Genomic DNA, 20,236 nt, shown 5'->3' on the forward strand with positions numbered 1-20,236 from the left:
AGTGATCACTTCCCAGTCACTCTAAACTTAAAAACACTGTATGATTCTCCACCGCATGTCCCTTGATGGAAATTAGCCTCAGCCGATTGGAAAAGTTTTCAAGAATGTACTTATTTACCGCGGGAATTTTTAGTGTGTTATAATATAGATGATGCCATATCATATTTTACTCATTTTATCATCGACACAGCGCAAAAGTGCATACCACAAACAAATGGTCTTTCACCCAAAAGACGTGTCCCGTGGTGGAATGAAGATGGCAAAGAAGCGCGAAAGAGACAGAATGGGGCATGGGGCAGGCTTCGTCGATCACCAAATGCGGAGACTCTAATTGAATTCAAGCGTACAAAGTCGCAAGAGAGGCGCACACGACGACTGGCAAAAAGACAAAGCTGGGTTAGATTTCTATCAAATATCACTTCTTACACACAAGAGAAAAAAGTATGGGATGGTGTAAGAAGGCTAAAGGGACACCAAATTCATCCATTATCCCTGGTAAATGATAAAGGATATAGCCTGGAAGAGCAGGCCGATGCTCTCGGAGAGCATTTAGAACGAGTGTCCAGCGCCACCCATTATTCGAAGTTATTCCTAAAACAGAAACAAATAGCGGAAAGCAAGGCACCTTATCGTAAATGTTCACAGAACGAGACATATAACCGCCCTTTCGGTATCGCCGAGCTGAGAGCTGTCTTAATCACATGCTAGAGCTCTGCACCAGGACCTGATAGAATTATGTACGAAATGATTAAGAACGTACACACTGATACACAACTGACTTTACTTGCACTTTTCAACGCTATTTGGGCTGCTGGATATCTTGCACTTGCATGGAGAGAAGCGATTGTGATTCCCATTCTGAAGCAAGGTAAAAATCCTTCGTCGGCGTCAAGTTACCGCCCGATAGGCCTCACAAGTTGGATTTGTAAGCTGTTTGAGAAATTGATTAATCGGCGACAAATACATTTCCTGGAATTAAATCAAACGCTTGATCCCTTTCAGTGTGGCTTCAGAGAAGGGCGGTCCACAACCGATCACCTGGTGCGCATTGAGGGAAACATTCGCGACGCTTTTCTGCATAAACAATATTTCCTATCCGTATTCCTCGATATGGAGAAGGCGTACAACACAACGTGGCGCTACGGAATCTTGAGAGACTTGTCGGGAATGGGCATCCGTGGCAACATGCTCACCCTAATAGAAAGCTATTTGTCCAACCTTACATTCCGCGTGAAAGTCGGGAATGTACTTTCATGTCCATTTATACAGGAAACTGGTGTATCCCAAGGAGGTGTGCTCAGCTGCGCCCTCTTTATAGTTAAGATGAACACACTCCGCGCTTTATTACCACCAGCTATATTTTATTCCGTCTACGTAGATGACATACAAATAGGTTTTAAGTCCTGTAACCTTGCAGTATGCGAAAGGCAAGTACAGCAGGCATTGAACAAGATATCTAAGTGGGCAGATGAAAATGGGTCTAGAATCAACCCCCAGAAAAGTTCTTGTGTTCTTTTTACAAGAAAGAGCAGCCTGGTTCCAGACCCGAGCGTGGAATTATGTGGATAGCAAATACCTGTCAAGAAAGAGCACAAATTTCTAGGTGTAATACTTGACTGTAAGCTTACTTTCATCTCGCACATAAAATACCTGAAAACTAAATGTCTAAAAACAATGAACTTGCTGAAAATGCTATCTCACACAACATGGGGTAGCGACAGGAAATGTCTAATGAATATTTACAAGAGCCTCGTTCAATCACGGCTAGACGATGGTTCCATAGTATACAACTCTGCCGCTCCGAGCGCACTAAAGATGCTGGATCCCGTCCACCACCTCGGTATCCGTCTGGCGACAGGCGCATTCAGAACTAGCCCGATCCAAAGCTTATACGCAGAATCGAATGATTGGTCATTTTATACGCAGAGATCATATATCAGCTTCACATATTTTCTTAAAATGCACGGTAATCTTGATCATCCGTGTTCTAAAACCATAAGTGATTTGACGTACACTGCCCTTTACCACAATCGACCCTCAATGAGAAGGCCTTTTTCACTGCGCGTAAGGGAGCTTAGCGTTGAAATGGATGTCCCACTCGCGAAGTATCTACCTCCGTGGGATTGGCAGGCGATTGCATGTCATATATCTTTTGTAAGGCTTACAAAACATGCACCAGGACTCGAACTTCGGATGCATTTCCATGAACTCCAATCGAAGTATTCTTGTCCTGAATTTTACACCGATGCATCAAAATCGCATGTCGGCGTGTCTTACGCGACTGTTGGCTCCTCTTTTTCTGAATCAGGTGTATTAAACCCCCATACCAGTATATTTACCGCAGAAGCCTATGCAGTACTGTCTGCGGTCAAACACATAAAGAAATTAGGACTAGAAAAAGCAATTATATTTACGGACTCGTTAGGTGTCGTAAAAGCGCTCATGGCCTTAAGAAAACATAAAAATCCTGTTCTTATCCAGCTTTACTCGTATTTGTGCAATATTTATTCAGCTCGTAGACATGTTATAATATGGTGGGTTCCTGGCCATAAATGCATCGAAGGTAATGTGCTGGCTGACCAAATGGCCACATCAATTACATCTCAAGCTATAAATCATACTACTGCTATACGTACCACAGATCGCAAGCCTTTCTTGCGAACTAAACTCCGAAGACACTGGCAACGCTCGTGGGACAGCGAAACTAATAATAAGCTCCATCTGATTAAACCAAAGTTAGGTTTCTGGTCCTCCGTTACTAAATCACGAAGAGGTGATGTCCTATTCTGCCGACTCAGAATAGGGCACACATATGGTACTCACTATTTTCTATTGACTGGCAATGAACCTCCAACCTATGGTAGATGTGGTGAGCGGCTCACCGTCCTCCACGTCCTTGTGGAGTGTCGGGAAGGCGAAAGAGAAAAAAGGGAACATTTTCCTCTAGCGTAGCGCTATTGTCTCCCTCTCCATCCTGCTATGCTTATTGGTAAACAACCCCATTTTATAACCCAAGCTGTCCTAGGTTTTTTCAAAGAGGTGGTTTTGCACGTTAATAGCCCAAAGGTTTCGTAGCGTATCCTCTCTACAGAGGATGCCGCTGCGATAGTTGTTTTATATCGCACATACCTCCAGGCTCTTGTGTCTCAAGGGCTCTAAAGAGGCCATGGTGCTTCAGTGAATTTTAGAAACTTGTGCATTTTTATATTGTATCATTATTTTGCAATGCACGTAAATTCTCATAGTACTCATCACTTGTCATAGCCATAATTTTATAACATGTACATTTTATGCACTTTACAGTGACTATATTATAGGCCCCTTACAGCCACGTCACATCAACATCATAGAACCCATCACTCCGCTCAGAAATCACTAACAATTGCATGGCGCTCTTTGGCCATACCTGGCCCTTGCGCCAATAAAAACTACACATTCATTCATTCAGTCAATTCGTGCCTAAACCCCCTTGGGACAACGTCGGTCCACCCTCCTAATAACTCGACAGGGCTGTTTAGCTACGGGTCGAATCAGCGTTGTTCAGTGAAGGCATCCGCACTTATCGTCCATAGGAAATCGTCGTCGTCCTGGAAGTTTTGCGGCTGCGGGTCAATAGGTGCGCGGGAGTCAGCCTGATAGCGCTTTCATCCAGACTTCATACTAATGTAGAATTCTTACAGTAGGTGGCTCCACCACGCTAGGCGTCAAGAAGCGTGCCCTAAATTGGTAAGTCAACACAGTGCGTGGTGCTCGCTTATGACTTTGAACGGTCTGCCACATAGGTAAGGGCGAAATTACGTGTTAGCCCAAATTATGGCAATACATGCCTTCTCCGTCGTCGAATAATTGGCTACCACTTTCGACGGCGACTGCCTTGCCTCTTCGATTTCAATTTGCGAGTAGCCCGTATTCAAGTGCATCGACGAAAAATGCTTTGCGCTGCAGATCCGGTCTGACGAGTAGTAGATCCGCGGGAACCCACCGTGGTTGCGTACTGGCTATGGTGTTCTGCTGTCTAGCATGAGGTCGTTGGATCGAGACCCGGCCATGGCGGCCGCATTTCGATGGGGGCGGAATGCTAAAGCACCCGTGTGTTTAGATTTTCTTGCACCTTAAAGAACCCAAGCTAGTTCGGTTTCCCCCAATACGGCGTGCCTCATAATCAGGTCATGGTTTTGGCACGTAACACCACATCAATTTTCTATGCGTTAAAGTAACGATAGTCAGCACGAAAACGAAGCTCCATCCTTAATAGAGCGCAGCTCTGAAGTGCAGACAGCACATACGCTTGCAGACGCGCGCAAGCTCGCGTCTGCGGGCCCACGCGTGCGCAGGTGGTTGAAGCGCCTCAAAACGCGTCACAATTTCGGTAAACAGCTCCTTGTTATCGCGAGCTTGGGCTGCCTCGCGTCGGCGCGCCATGCTGCGCAGCTACGGTGCGCTGCAATGAGCTCTCACTGAAGCAGGGTTATATCCTGCAAGAAAGTGCTTCTTCTTTGCTTTTCGTGCTCATCTAACACCTATAAAAATATGACAATCACGGTTTTAGATATCGAAGCAGTTTGAAACATTGTCAATAACAAAGTACGAAGTGGCGTCTGACAAAGGCGCCCATGAGTGAGCCCAGTGAGTGCGGGGTGTCGCGCGTCCTCGTCCATGCAAATCGCCATTTCTTGCGAGGTGCGGCGGGTGCAAGACGCGTAGACGCGAGGTTGAGCGCGTCCGGAACCATACGTGTGGTCCGAGGTTTAGGCGCCCATTCCTGCGTTTAGCGTCGGATTCCATCGGCGTAACCAAGGGAACGAGCACAGCGAAGGATGAAAGAGCGAATGCGGAGCGCATCTGGGGATCAAAGAGGGCGATAGCGAAAATAGCATGAGGAAAGCGTTGGAGGAGGGCGTCGCGGAACCATCAGGTGGAAAGCGGCGGAGGACAATGACGAAAATGTATGAAGAAAGCGTGGGAAGAAGAGCGTCGTGCCACACAAGGGGGGCTCTGCGGCGAGGACCGCTGCTAGATGGTGCCAGATAAGCACGCGTTACACATAGGGGAGCAAAGCAACGCATGAGCGGAAATCTGCCTTCAGCGGCATCTGTGAATCGCGCCCACGCATCACCCAAGCGCTGCCTCTCGCCATCACTCGATTAGCGAGGCAGTTGCGCCGCACTTCGCTCCGTTTGGAACGTGCCGCGCTAGACAGATTGTCCACGCCAGCCAATATATCGCGAAAAGAAAACACGCATAGAGCTGCGCTCAACACTCACAGTACGGGCTATCGTAATCATCGGGGAACATTTTCAGTTTAACTATGAAAAACATCCTTTTCTCGAGGGTTTTGTGAAGCGCCCACGGGCATTTGAAGTGTAAAATTTATATAGTGGAGAGGATCGTTTCTGCGTCTACGTGGGCGGCGGAGCATGTCCGGCATGTCGACGAACTGCAACTGCACCTCCATCGGTTGCTGGTTTGAATTTTCCGGATGCGCGCTTATACACCGGCCACACACTGTTTCTGTGTACGGTTGTCACTGCGATGACAGGTAGCGTTCTCGTGATGGCGAATGGGACGGACGTCCAAGTCTCCACTGCGTTGCCGCGATGCAGTCGGCAAGGTCCCTTGCCCGCTCCCTTTGCTGTGCAGGCGGCGCATTGATGGCGAAGCCTCGTAGTCCCATCTCCCACGATCGGCGTTGGGGGTGGACGTGGCCCGCTTTTGTGCAGTGATAACAGACCGGGCGTGGACCTGCAGGGCGCTACACGTCGGTCTTCCGAGGCGTTGCGCGGCCGGACAGGCCGACGGGCTGGTGGCGGTGCTTGCTGGCCCACATGTCACTCTTTTTCTGTTAATCACAAAAAGATGAGAAGCATCTGTGTTTACAGGCACCCGCATTTTGTCCCGTTGCAAGAAGCAAATTAGTCGAGTGTTGTAAGATCAGGCTTACTGTGAGAGTCAGAGGATGCCTGCGAGGGCAGCAAGGAAGGCATAGGGAAAGGCAGCACGCGAAAACATAGTTTCTAACTTAATATCATTGGAGAATGCTTAAGGTTCGCCTTTAAGGTTAGAATGGGGTAGCATTTAAAGATCCATGACAGTTTCTCATGCTTCCCGGCAACTGCAGCTTATGTAAACCTAATGATTACCGGCAAATGCTGGCTGCAAACGCTGTGCACAGAGGCGAGCTTTCTGGTAGAAATGCGACCTCTTGCATAGGCCGATCCCGGAGGTAGTGCCGCAGCCACGCCAAGAAAGTTACATTATTTTCCAGGTTTTTGCTATTGTTTCGCACATTTAATATTTCAGTCTGAAAAGATTTAACATAAAAGGCATGCGCTGTCGTTGTTTTCTTTCCTGACATGTGTTTGTGCACTGTCTTTCTCAAACTTGCTAATGAATAAATTTGTCAAGAATGTAAGAGAAGGTATGAGCAACATTAGTGATAGCATGTCGTGGCAGTATTACCCACATATGCCGCGTGCCATATAACAAGACGTGGCATATTCATATCACATTGGCTGTGGCGGTGGAGCGCAAAGGACACGGCACTTATCGCTCTTTCTGTGTTTCTCAGGTTGGTTTCTTTCTTTACGTTACTCATCTTGCAACGCGCTCTTTCCGCTACAGCCAATCTACAAATTTGTGTTCATTTGTTGCTCTCATTGCCCTATTTTGGAAAGTCATAGACCTGCACAGCTGCAAACTATGTCACGTTGCTGTGAATGTCGCTCTGTGATAGATGAAAGCGAATTGTTTCTGACTTGTTCACAATGTGAATTTTCGTATCATAGCGGTACCTGCTCCGGCGTTGTTGAAAGTGCCATTGAGGGCAAACGAGATCAATTCAAAAAGAATTGGAAGTGCGAGTCTTGCAAACCTACAGGAAGTAAAAGCTCCTCCTCTGCTAAAGCATGTAAGAATGAAAGTGAGATAATCAAAAAACTTGCTGAAATGGACCAAAAACTAAACTTGCTTGTTAGTCTGCCAAACAAGGTAGACGGGATCGAACAGTCCATCCAAACACTTTCCGATCACTTTGATGAAATTAAACGAAGGCTTGAGTGCCACGAAAAGGAATTAAACACTGTCAAACAGAAAGTAGAAAAAATAGAGAAGTACGCTTCTCCGAGGGAGCTCAATCAGATTCAGGCTGACATAGACGCACTTGAATGGCACAGCAGACGTCTTAACATTGAGATACACGGTGTACCTGAGGCTGTCAATGAAAACCTACTCGAAAGGGTAAATGATCTTGCAAAGAAGCTTGAACTTCAACCTCTATGCGAGGAAGATGTTGTGGCGGTTCACAGGCTCCCGGCAAAGCAAGGAAAAATGCGGGGAATTATTATCCGTCTTGCACGGCAGGAACTGAAGGATGCGTGGATTGCCAAAAGGCGAGCCTTAAGAGACAATCAGGGCAACATCTTCATTAACGAAAACCTAACCTCTCGCTCGAGGAAACTCCTCGCCACTGCCAAAGAATGGGCAAAGGAGGCGGGATACCAGTTCGTGTGGCACTCAAATGGAAAAGTTCTCGTACGTAGGGCAAACGGCGAATCCGCAGTTGTCGTTAAGGGTGAAAATGATCTTCGTGCTCTATTGCAATGAACGCCAATTTGTTGTTGCTATTATTTGACTCTTTGCCGAAATGAATCATCTGGGATGTATTGGCAAGCAGGATTGGTTCACATTATTGGCCACTCAAAAGAAGGGACTGTCTTTCATACATATGAACATTCAATCAGTCTCCAGCAAGCTACCAGAATTAGAAACCTTTTTTTCTGATATAAATAATCAGTGTAATGTAGTCATGCTAAGCGAAACATGGTATTGCTCTGATGATGTTTTTCGCCTGCCTTGCAAAAAAGTGTTTTATAAAAACCGAACCTCACGTCGCGGTGGAGGAGTCTCTGTTCTGATAGATGATTCTCTAACATGTGAACTGTTAGCCGAGTATTCTTGTATGACAGAAAATTGTGAAATGTTGTGTGTACAAACACCGGGTGCACTCTTTGCAGTATGTTAACGCCCGCCGGATGGTTTATTGGAACCTTTTTTTCATTTTTTTAGAGCGCATGCTAGAATTTGCGTCAGAAAACAAATATAAAGTGGTCTTAGGAGGAGACTTCAACATTGATATGAGTTCCGATGGTGCTAGGAAAACGATATTTCAAAGAATTTTTGTGGCAAGCGGATGTATAAATACAGTTGAAACCTTCACGAGAGTAACAGAAACTACGAAAAATACTCTTGATCTCTTTATAACGAACTATAATACTTTCTTAGTAACTAGTGCAGTCTTAAACTGTCCTCTCAGTGACCACATGCCAATAGTCATGTTTATCCACACAAGAGCACACGACACCGAAAAAGATAACACTGAAAAAACATTTCAGACAATAAACGAGCACACACTAACTGCCTTTCAGGATGCCTTGAGACAAGTATCTTGGAAGGAGGTTTTTCAACAGAACGAGGCAGAGCCAGCATAGAACATCTTCTTAAAGAAATTCTCAGCTGTTTATGCGCAACATTTCATACATAAGAAAAGAAACCAGAAAGCTTATCGGAAACCTTGGATGACCAAAGAGCTTCTAAAAAAAATAAAGAAAAGAGATAAGCTTTATGCCAGGTTCATAAAATCTCGGAACAGCGAGGATCTAAAATCCTTTAAAGTTTTTAGAAATAAATTAAATAAAGAGCTAAGAAATGCAAGAAATCACTATTATTTACGTACTTTTTCTTCATGCGAGGGACAAACAGAGAAGATGTGGAACAAGTTAAATGAACTAATGGGACGTAAGCAGAACACTGAACCTATAAAGAAAGTTTCTGTAAACGGATGCATTTTAACCGGAGATAATTTAGTTAACGCATTTAATGATTACTTTACAGACACTGATTCCCATTTATCACTAAGCCCACCATGTACATTTCAATTCCCTGCAACCATGGACACTATTTTTTTCCAACCGACAACACCTACCGAGGTTTGTTCAGTTTTTCTCAAACTGAAAAATTCATGCAGCTACGATGCTGATGGCCTCCAAATAAAACCTATTAAACACGTCATTTGTGACATTGCACCTGTGTTAGCTTATATTTATAACTTATGCATAACATCAGGTACTTTTCCCGCAAAAATGAAAATTGCAAAAGTAATTGTGTTATACAAGAAAGGTGACAAGCTTGATTTAAAAAATTACCGTCCGATATCTATTCTCCCGCAGTTTTCTAAAGGTCTTGAAAAAATCATTCTAAACCAATTAACATCTTTCAGCAATAAACATAAACTAATCCCAGACGCTCAATACGGTTTTCAACAAGGCAAATCAACAGAATTAGCACTAGTAGCACAAAAAGAATATATACTGCAGAACTTCGAAAATAGGTCACTTGTAATTGGTCTATTCATAGATTTCACAAAAGCATTCGACTGCATAAACCATGACCTCCTAATACTTAAGCTTGAAAGATGTGGCATCAGAGGCCTTCCTCTTCGGTTACTCTCATCCTACCTTAGAAATCGACAGCAATATGTGGCTATAAACACTAACATATCATCTACACGAAAAATACAAACAGGTGTCCCTCAGGGAAGTATCCTTAGCCCATTTTTGTTTAACATCTACATAAACGACATAGTTCTTATCCACCGAGAAGCAAAATTCATAAACTACGCAGACGATACGAGTGTTTTTTTTATCAAACAACTCTTTTACAGGCCTCATTAGTGCAGCGAACAACCTACTAAGCCATCTCTCAAAATGCAGCCAGGACAACCTTTTAAAAGTAAACTCGAATAAAAGACAAGCAGTCATCTTTAAAACAAGAGGTACATTTACTCCATTGACCCACAATATATTTTATAACTCTGAGAAAATAGAGGTTGTTGACACGGTAAAAGTACTTGGCGTATATTTCACCGACACATTGCAATGGGACGCTCACGTGGATTTTGTACTGCAGAAACTCAGCCGCGTAACAGGTTTACTACATCGAAATCGCTACCTTTTACCAATGTCAGTTAAATTGATCATTTATAATGCACTATTTGCCTCACATGTAAATTATTGCCATCTTGTATGGGGCACGACATCAGCTTCCAATCACTCTAAAATACTATTGATGCAAAAAAAGATAATACGCGCTATCGCAAATGTGCCATACAACTCACACACTGAGAATCTTTTTAGCAAGTACAACATAACAAAAAGTCATCATCTCTACAAACAAACCCTCCTACGCACCTATTACTTTCAGGTAAAAAATAGAAGCAACTTAATTACAAATATAGCAAACTTAAAAGAGAATGCACCTACATGTGCATTCTCTTTTAAGAGAATGCACATGAAAACAAAATATGGTCTTAGAAAGGCTCTTAGACACATGAATGCATGATTGGAAGCCTGTCATGTGAGTGTATGTGTGTGTTTTTTTTTCACTATTGTTCAATAACGAGTTACTGATGGCTCTGTCGCTGTCTGCCAGGCACTGCCGTTCAAGCCCACTGTGGCTTTGGCAGGCCCGATTCTTGCACTGTATGTTTCTTAAGTCATCAATAAAGTATTATTATTATTATTATTATTATTATTATTATTATTATTATTATTATGTGAGACGCGCAGCCATGAAAAATGGCTCATACCCTTCTCGAGGACAAATTACGGCCATCAAATGGTCGCAAATACCTTGCCACGGCTATTAAATTATTACCTAGAAGCCGGCATTGACATCCATGCCTTGACACCATCGGAGCTCATCTGTCTGGTGAAAACTACCATTTAAATCACCATGATTCCGTAAAACCATATGCATTCAATGAAAGAAATGTTTTTATTTTGATGCAACCCACTGTTCTTTATTTTTTTCATTTCTGAAAGTGTTCTTTGCCACCGTTCTGCCAATATGTAAAGGGGGCTAGGGACCACTCAAGCTGCCAATAAGCAGCTTTTACCTTGGCCCCCTCCATTTGCTTGTAAATGGGCACAAATAAAATGAAATGAAAATATACCAAAATATATACAGGAATTTTCGCTCACGGGGCAGAAATGCCAGACGCCGACCCGGATTTCCTGCGATAGGAGGCGCGTAACGCTATCGCCTTAAAACTAGCAAGTGACACGAACGTAAGGTATCTGGCATGCGATGATTATGCGAAGCGCCTCTACGAACGTTCCAATACGGGCACTGCAAGCTCCCGATTAGGCGGTACACGAAGGTGACGTGGTGGCGTCGCCCAAATGATTTCTACGGGGAGAGAAGACAGGCGGGCTCGTGCAGAGACCCATACGCCTACTGGGTCGCGGGAACAGATTAAAGTGTTCTTTGGAGGTCACCTCGTGCGTTCGCGCTTGACCGGCGCCCTTCGACAGCTGTTGGCCACCGAGCGTTGACGCTCTACGAAACCAACGAGTCATCCTTCCTGCGCTTCTCAACTTCGTCTAGCTCTGCCGACGCGGTCTGCTCTAGCTCTGCCAACAGCAACCACCTTGTGCTTCCACGTGCAATGTTTGCTTATGCCATAGAACTTCCTACGTTATTGTATCGAATACAATGGCTCCCACGAGCATGGAGGTGACACGTTTTCCATTTTTAAGGTCGATTCGGCATGCGGTTTGGCTCTCGCATCACGCCGAGACATTATACGTACCTTCTATATTATAAAGACATACGATCCTTGCATCAGTCTGACATCTATTTCATTAACAAAATTTTGCCACCAAAACGTCTATTTTATTACCGTATAGTATAGCTAGTGGATGGTCTAATGATTAAATTACATTTTGTTTGTCAGTTTGTTTTTTCACAATGTGGCGCTTGTAAGTGTCGTGCAAATAATGTTCCTTCAATAAAACCTCTAGTAGAGAATTTGTGGCGGTGACGTCCATTTTTTCCTTCGTGCATATCCCAGGTTACGAATACGCAAATCGCAAAAGGTGCATCGCTGGAATATATACCATATAACGGATTATTTATTTAACTACTGGAATAAGTGTCTTGCTATGTGCTTGTTTCATGCCTTTTCCGTGGAACGCACCCGCCTGGCACACCATCCAAATGTGGTGTTCTATTTTATTTTGAGAAAAGATTCTGGGACCATGAGCACATGCGTCATTGTCACAGAAAACAGTGAATGCGTTATTACATTTCTCCATATAAATCATTGTGAGTGACTGACTCCATATTTTGCAGCAAACGCAATTGAAAGAACAATATTCACTCATAGCCTACATAAGCTTTCCATGCGCTTTTCCTCAATCTAATCGCAATTCTCTAACTTGCTCTTGTTGCCTAATTTCTTTCTGTTTCTTAGAAGTAAATGTATGAACAGCAACGTTGGCCAGAAACGTTGTTGAGTCTTCTTTTTAACTAATGATCGATTCCACGGTTTGCCCCGCTTGCTACAGGCCCTCAAGAACATCCAAGGCCGCGATCCCGGCAAGACCACCGTGATCGCGATCGGATCGTACGACTACAGTGGTTCCGGTTTTATGGCCAAATACAAGGATATATTTGCAGAAGTCGTCGGGTAACTACGACAATGCGGCATCGCGCCGCAGCTTTACTCCTAGCTGGAAAACATTTTCTTCATAGGGTCACGGATACATAGCGGCGAGTTCAACCTACCAACGATGGTTTAGCCTGGTTCATAATTTAAGCAACGACAAATATATTGGGGTGTGTGACTATTCGAAAAACTAGAGTATAATCGTATTCGATTCAGCCCTTAAATTGAATAAATTGAAATGAAGTTCGTATGCATTTCGGCGCAGCCTAGTGCTGAATTAACGTGCACCCAGCGTAGGCTACACATTTGGGGCGATGAGTACGCGGCGGAGTGCTGAACGTACGGCGTGTGCTCAGTAGCACAGGCCCAGAGCCACGGGGTGCTTCGCTGTTCAACATACCATAGCGGTTTGTTTATGTTGAACATTTCTATGACTGAGCGAAAATTGACCGCCCTTCGACCACTGTGAAGAGCGGTGCAAGCAAAGCTCGAGATCCGCGGCTGTTCCTTGTCGTAACGCGTCGACTTCGTGCTCCCTCACGGCGAAGTTGACACGTCACTCACGAGCCCTTTCTAGAAAACATAAAACATGAATACCCCAAAGGCCGAAGACAAGCCCGAGCCAAGCTGCTTGCCAAAAGCTTTGGGAATAAACAAGAAGTGCAATGCACGGACGCCACTCGAACCGCTAGAGGACACGTCATAGTAGCAGTTCGCAACACGCAGTGGGAAAGAGCCGAGATAACAGCCTCAATCAACACAACATGCACAACCACTGCCGAAGCTTCAGCAATCGCGATGGCAACCATACACAGGAACACCGACGGGCTTTTGGCACTGGTTATATCCGACTCTCAAGCAGCATGCAGAATGTACAAGCAAGGCAGATTGCCAAATCGCGCTGAGAACCACAGGCGGCGCATTCCAAGAACATGCAATCAAATGGTATCCAGGACACGAGGGAATCCCAGACAATGAGAGGGCACACTTCCTAGCTCGAGAACTCACAAACCGAGCGAGGAACCGCAGCCCTTTCCACGATAGTCGACTTACTGCGCGAGACATCATCGGACACCAACGTCGCACGAGAGAGCGCCTTGCTCCGCCGCATCGGCAACTGGGGGTACAAGAAGCCCGCGCATACAGAAGAATACAGACACACACCTATCTCCACTTGGGAAGAGCACACCACGTGAGTCCCACACTATGCCCACCCTTGTCCATGGTGCGGTGCGTGGCCGTCACTACCACATGTGACGTGAGCATGCACAAAAAGACCACAAGAAGCAAACTTGCCTGAGATGCCTACCTGCATTAGGAAGCCGTGGGAGATCCTCCTCGCTCTGCCGGGGCTGCGGGCCTAAAGGTGCCTCTTGGACCAGGCGGAGAGAGTAGTCAGGATGATTGGTGGATAGGAACCCACATAGCCACTTGCCACCCACTCCACCGGTTTCCTTAATCCCCTCTTCCCCTCTGAATAACCAATAAAGTTTTTCCTCCTCCTGTTCCTTCTTCAGCGAGTTCCCAGTGACGTTCATCAAACGCCGCCGGTTTTTCGGACAAGCGCACGATGCGTGGCCGACCCACTGCCGCTCCGATAGTGTTCTGATGCGGTAAACACTCGTTCCTCTTAGGTTACTTAGACACACGAGCCTGTGGGCAGAGGGAATGACGTCAGTAGTGCGATGGCACAGCAGTATCGTCCGTTAATGGGGTCTAATTCTTGTTTTTTAATATCAATCCGCGGACGGGTGCAGCTTTGAGAGCAGCTGGTTTTTAACATTAGATCGGCGGCGCAAGCTAGCGTATACAAGCTTCGCTTGAAGATGTGCGTCAATTGGCACTTTCCGGCAGAACATGTTTGGTCGTGGGCTACGTTTTTGATACCTGGACTTAGCCCAGGTGGTCAGTACTCTTCCCTAGGCACTAATGTGGCGCCGTCTCATGAATATCAAGGAAGCAGTCTTACCTTGACCTCCAAAACTATATCTAAAGGTGGGACCCTATTGTGTTGGCGTTGCATACTTTTGCTTACCTCGGAAGCCTACCTTTAGCCATAACAGTGCCTATGGCGTCTTTGCACACGTCCTCTGCAATCGCTTATGAAAATAGCGCAATATGTACGTGTCCTCTGCCGCTGCAGCACATTCAAGGCCGACATAGTCATCGCTATCTCATCGGTCGGATCGATGGAGAACGAGGCCAACTGCTACGCCGCACCGCCAAATGTCCTCATCTCTCCGATATTAAGGTTCCCGAGCATGGTAGGTATCCGTCGTTGTAAGTATACGAATCACTAGTTGCTGCGCTCCTTTATTTGCCATGGCTCCATACAACCCTGTCTGGCTTTCTGGCTTAATTGCGTATACCAACGTACCAATTGACGGACAGGCAAGCAGAGGGACACACAGAGAGAGACAGAATAACTGACTTACAGGCGGACGTGCTCTCATTTGGATAGACAAAAGGGGCACATCTACCCCACTGTTCAGGGCAATATTACTGCGCTTTATCCGACAAATTAAGAACTAGGTTCGGCTCTTTCTGTGTTACCATGATCATGGACCTCTTCAGAACATGGCTTAGTGTAAGCATTCTAGGCCTACATCCCTCAAAAATCTGTCCGTCTCTCGGCGACGCGCGAGAAGAGTGCTCCATAGGTATACATAGGGTCCTATAGTGGTTTATAAATGAAGGGTGTCCCAAATATAATGCACAAAGGTTTAAAAATATGCGAATGCCGCATGAGCCGGACCGAACAAAAGTGATATTGTTTGCCCTCGATTGGAGATACTTGGAATATGTGTTGCATACCGCCTATTACATAATTATTATGAAATATTACATCAGCATCTGAAATATTAGATTAAGATTAGATGTGTCATTGAGAAAATTGTTCAGCAACATAAAAAACTCCCGTAGAGCTTTCTTTTACTTAAAACGTGCTACGTAAAAGTGTCTTCCGAGCGCGAAAGAAGCCCGCGAATACACGCAATATTGCCTCGCGAATGGCAGCTCGAGGCACTTTGCGTGTATTGCGTGTGGACAGGACGATCTGTTTTATTGCTATTGTCACCAAAACTTTAGGACAGGTGCTCGAACGTGTATGAAGTGCAGACTGTTGGACGGGTGGCCTGACGTATAAGCAGCGAATCGGGCAGTGACAGTTGTACAACACCTCCCGAATAACCAAGAATAAAACAAGTAATTATTGAATTTTATTGACCGTTTTTTTTATATTGCACCCACTTCCCTCTCTATTACGCTAGGGCCTTGATGGCAAACAAATGAATGATAGTTAGTTAATTATTAACTTGTTATTTATCTATTATACAATCACTTATCTATAGTACTTCCTCTACGATCAATGCCCCAGGCAATAGAGGGTACAGTGGGCACAGTATCGAAGGAAAAAAGTCAATAGAAAATAAAACGAAAGATGGGAACTATACCGTGAGAAAAAAGTATATGGTTGAAATCAGTGTGGCGGAATGGGCGCCCCCATTCCATTTCTATTCCATTCCGGGCAATAAGAACTTGCCGCAATTCCCATTCTTTCAATTCCTCGGAATGAGAAACTTACCCCATTGCCACTTCGGAAATGGCCGGGCAGTTTAGTTCCATTACTGTAATTCCTGAACGTAGGGAAGGCACCTTGGTAGTTTATCGAGTTACCGATGAACGCACCATAAAGCTCATGTCATCAGACGCTTAAAGAACTGCAAAAATACGTAAAACACGTTACCAAGCTTGAGAGAAAGTAGGTTGGTGATATATCTCATGCAGTTCATCCACCCTACTAATTGGCGTAGGAGCAGTTCTCCAGTTACCTATAGTATTTGCATGGTCAGCATGTTTTACCCGCTTGTAATGTTTTAATATTGTTCAAGCCTAAATGCGTGAAAACTAAAATGAAGACATAACACATTTTTGCTTAGGTCTCCTCGTCATTTTTAAATGCTGCCATAAAGGTCTCAAACAGTGTAATTTGCAAAAATAAGCTTCATTTTTCTTTTATTCATCGGAATTTTGCAACAAATTGTCATGAGCTAAATGAGCACTTCACCGTTTATTTATGAAAACCCGAAGTGTAAATGACGGCTGCTTCAACGGTTAGTTCTAAAAACACGAATGTGAGATAAAAAATTGCCTTCTACTTTACTAGGCGTTGCACATCACTGACGTGAGCTGCTCAAAGGGGATAGTTGACAGCCGATTTCACTTCGTTTTCATTGTGAGGGATGCCGTAGTCGGCTGACGTCGCATTCGCAGTGGAAACTGCCCTTGCGAGGCGGGAAAGCAAGAGAGAACGGCTAGCGTTCGCTCTCGAATAGGTCAGCGGCTTAACCCTGTCTGTGCAAGTTCCTTCTGTAAGGTAAATAGAAATCTGCCCTGCAATGCATCCAGGTTTTATGGGCATTTTCAGTTTGCTTGATGTTTTTACACATCAGTCTGTTTGGCCCTGTTTGCTAGTCTGCATTGGCGACGGTGCTGGCGCTGTCCTGCCTCATCAAAAGAGGACCCCTCCACAGCGCAACAGAACGTACCTGCTCGGCTGTTGTAGCTGAACACAAAGGAGACTAAATTGTTGGCCTAGGAGGCCAATCATAAAAAAAAGAGAGGATAAGCTTATGTGCTAATGAACCGCTTTCCTAGGATACGCTGTAGGTCTTTAGCCGCCTCTTTGCAAAGAAGTGTGCCTTTGCTTAAAATTTTCGCAAGGGAAACTTCGATATTTCGTTACGCGGGAAGCAAAAGCCCGGCTGTCTCGTGCCTTTCTGCAGCAACTGCGTGCCTTCCTCTATCGGAGACAGAAGCTCAATCAAGTCTGTCGCAAACCTCGGTTCATATTAAGACAGTTTAGCCTTCTTGCACGCGTGCACAGGTTCTCTCAAGCCTGGACGACTTAAGAATTGTTAAGGAGCTTTCTCATCATTCGTAGATGTGAGTTCCGCCTCGTGGCATTGTGAGATTCCGAATGCAGACCGGCCGCATTCAGCCCTTCTTCTGTTTCGGTGGTGCTCTTGCGTATAGATGCAACAATGGCGCCGCATTTTTTGCCCCACTTCCTCGGCATCTGCGTCCTAAAGTAAAGCGAGGATAGCAGTTAGTGAATTTTGCCACTGCAAGTGCAGGTAGAGCAAACGGTAAACGTGCAATGCAATAGAATTTCAGAAAGAGAAGTATGACCTATGTAATCGTATTGGATTGCACTCGACGACACACTGACACTCTTCATGACTGCATTAGACAAAATAAAGGGAGGGCAGGAACAGCCGTTTTCTCCAGCGCTAGAAAAAATCGAGTGTACATTATAGCATAGGCTGCACCTTCTTGTTTAGGAATAAATGGCGTGCACCTAGTGCCATGGCTACGACACTACGGCTGGTATTACCCTAATGAAATGGGCCTCATAATTTAAATAAACGTACTAGCAGCAGACTGTCGTCTATCTAACTGGTTGCATATGCCAGGCAATTGCGTTCACGGGCAGAACGATTCGTATTAGAAAGAGTGACGTATACAAGATTTCATATTCCCGGGCGGGTGGAGTGGGTGCAATTAAAGAAAGACTAGGGGGAAACCACGGAACTAGAACAATAGCAAGGAACACAAAATAAAATAAGAAAAAATAATAGCTTGAACAAAGTATCAACGAAACCGAAATATTTTAAAATGTAACTTCGGGACACCGCGGGCGTTCATTACGTTATGTGGCAGTTTTGTTTTTGTTTGTCTTTAGAGCTATTTCAGAATGCTTGATTGACGTGGGGAGAGCAGACCACGAAGTCGCGTAAGCTTGTTGCCTGGCCTGCGGCAGAAAAATGACCCGCAGCCACTATTTGATAGGAAGCGTAGCTCGTGACCTCGGCCATGGCAGCAAAAGCACCACAAATCCCCAAGATGAAAAAAAAAAAACGAAGCGCGCTCGAGAATTTGGCAAAAGATGAGCTGGGGGTAGTTGCATAATAAAGCTTTAAAGCACCAAAACTGTACTAAGGGCAGTTGCCTCCCCTTACTTTCCGAACTGCAGTTAATAAATCCACACATTCTTTGTTCATGCATTCCTGGCAAATTATTTTACAAAGTATGGCCGAAACAATTGTTGATGAAAAGAGTAATAAATGAACGACGTATCAAAGCACATAAGATGAAACCAATATGTTATTTAATAGCGCATACCTGCCGAATGGCGTCTTTTACGGCGGCGTAGCCTAATCGAAATTGCTGCTGATGGCACTCGCATAAAAACGCCTTGGTTAAACGATCCGGACAGTCGTCGAAAGAGTCATCCTCATCGTCCTCTTCAGCCTCCCACCCGGTAAATGCAAATGTCTTTACTATTGATGAAGCGTTGTGTGTCACCACGTGAAGCACCTGGAAAATAAACTAAGCACCGTTAACGGAGGCGAAAGTGTACGAAAACACATATTCCACCTTGTCAGCGATGTTCAATTGCCGCAACGCTGCGTCATACTCGGAGCGGATCCGAGGTGCTCAATCACTCCCCGTCAGGCGAGTGAAACTGAGGTAGTACGTGTGAACCGTGGCATCACTATCCACGAATGTTGCTTCGACAGCCAGGAAGCCCTCCTTACACCACGAAGTCCACACGTCCAGTACGATACATACGTACTCCGCTCCCGCTAAAGACGATTATAGTTTCGTCTGCAGCGCTTATAGTTTCCCGGGATAACATTTCTCTGATGTTATCCCGCGATAGCAATTTGTAGCCCTGGAAGGCAACCTAAATTTGAAAGAATGCAAATTACTTTGATGAAATGCGCCTTATAATAATGTGAAATTTACCGTTACAAACATTTTTGAATCCCTCCCTCTCGACAACACGAAAGCGCTCCATGTCAGTGCAAATCATGTTGATTATGGCGTCGTCGAGAAAACCCTTTCGATGAACAGGCACAGAGCTGCACCCAGCGGTGAAGGTCGACGTTATCTTCGGCTGACTTGCCAGCCCTTTATGTTCTTGCATGTACTAACGTTTATGCTTTCTTTTTAGGTGCCGAATCAAATTAGATGATAGTCCGACTACCGCATGTATAGTTTCGAAGCAAAGCTTGCAGCGGGCCGCTTGTTCTTTTTTTTTCGCGAGTAATTAAAAAAAAAGAAATTCGAACGTGCCATGTTGGCGGACTTACGGCGTGCGTGAGCCGCTGCGCGCAGGAGCGAGTGTGGCACTGAATGATGGCAGGCCTTTTTATTTGCAAAAGTAGGCTGCGAATGAGGATAGCGGCGGTAGCACAGAGGAGGAAAAGCAACATTTATTTAAAAAATTGGAGGACGCTTAAGCTTCGCCTTCAAGAGTGGAACGCGACAGCGTTCCCGTCGACCCGCCAAGGGGTGTGAGACAATGGGCCACAGGGCAGCCATCAACCACGAGGCACCCCGCATCGGACGCGGTGAGCGTCGAGCCATATGGTCGAGCAACGCGGCGTTCGGCGCAGCAACGAAACGTGCGCCTGAGCTAGCGGAACGAACCAAAGAACTCCGTATCTCGGAGGGGGAAATGATGCACGCCAGCCAAACGTCGTGATCGGCACGGGCAGAGAGATAGATAGTGATCTAAAGAAAGGAAGGACGCTTTATGCTGCAGAGGGAGCAAGGCGAAGCGTTGTCATGGGAGAGAGAGTCCGGGCCGCGAACCGCCTCGCACCGGTCCTCGCAGCTCCAATGCGCGCGTGGCGCGCCATCTGTCCGGGCAGCGCCGTACAT

The 20,236-nt window shown here is 45.4% G+C and overlaps 1 protein-coding gene across 1 annotated transcript in view; it reads left to right on the forward strand.

Annotated features, from left to right (window-relative positions):
• Nucleotides 1–20,236, forward strand: part of LOC135918258 (uncharacterized) — a 260,320-nt gene that overhangs the window by 203,879 nt on the left and 36,205 nt on the right. Inside the window, exons 11-12 of the mRNA XM_070533556.1 lie at nucleotides 12,405–12,526; nucleotides 14,649–14,769. Coding sequence (XP_070389657.1) covers nucleotides 12,405–12,526; nucleotides 14,649–14,769 — 243 coding nt within the window. The remainder of the gene's footprint in view (nucleotides 1–12,404; nucleotides 12,527–14,648; nucleotides 14,770–20,236) is intronic.

The sequence above is a fragment of the Dermacentor albipictus genome, chromosome 2 (genome assembly GCF_038994185.2).
Source record: "Dermacentor albipictus isolate Rhodes 1998 colony chromosome 2, USDA_Dalb.pri_finalv2, whole genome shotgun sequence".
NCBI classification, from domain to species: domain Eukaryota; kingdom Metazoa; phylum Arthropoda; class Arachnida; order Ixodida; family Ixodidae; genus Dermacentor; species Dermacentor albipictus.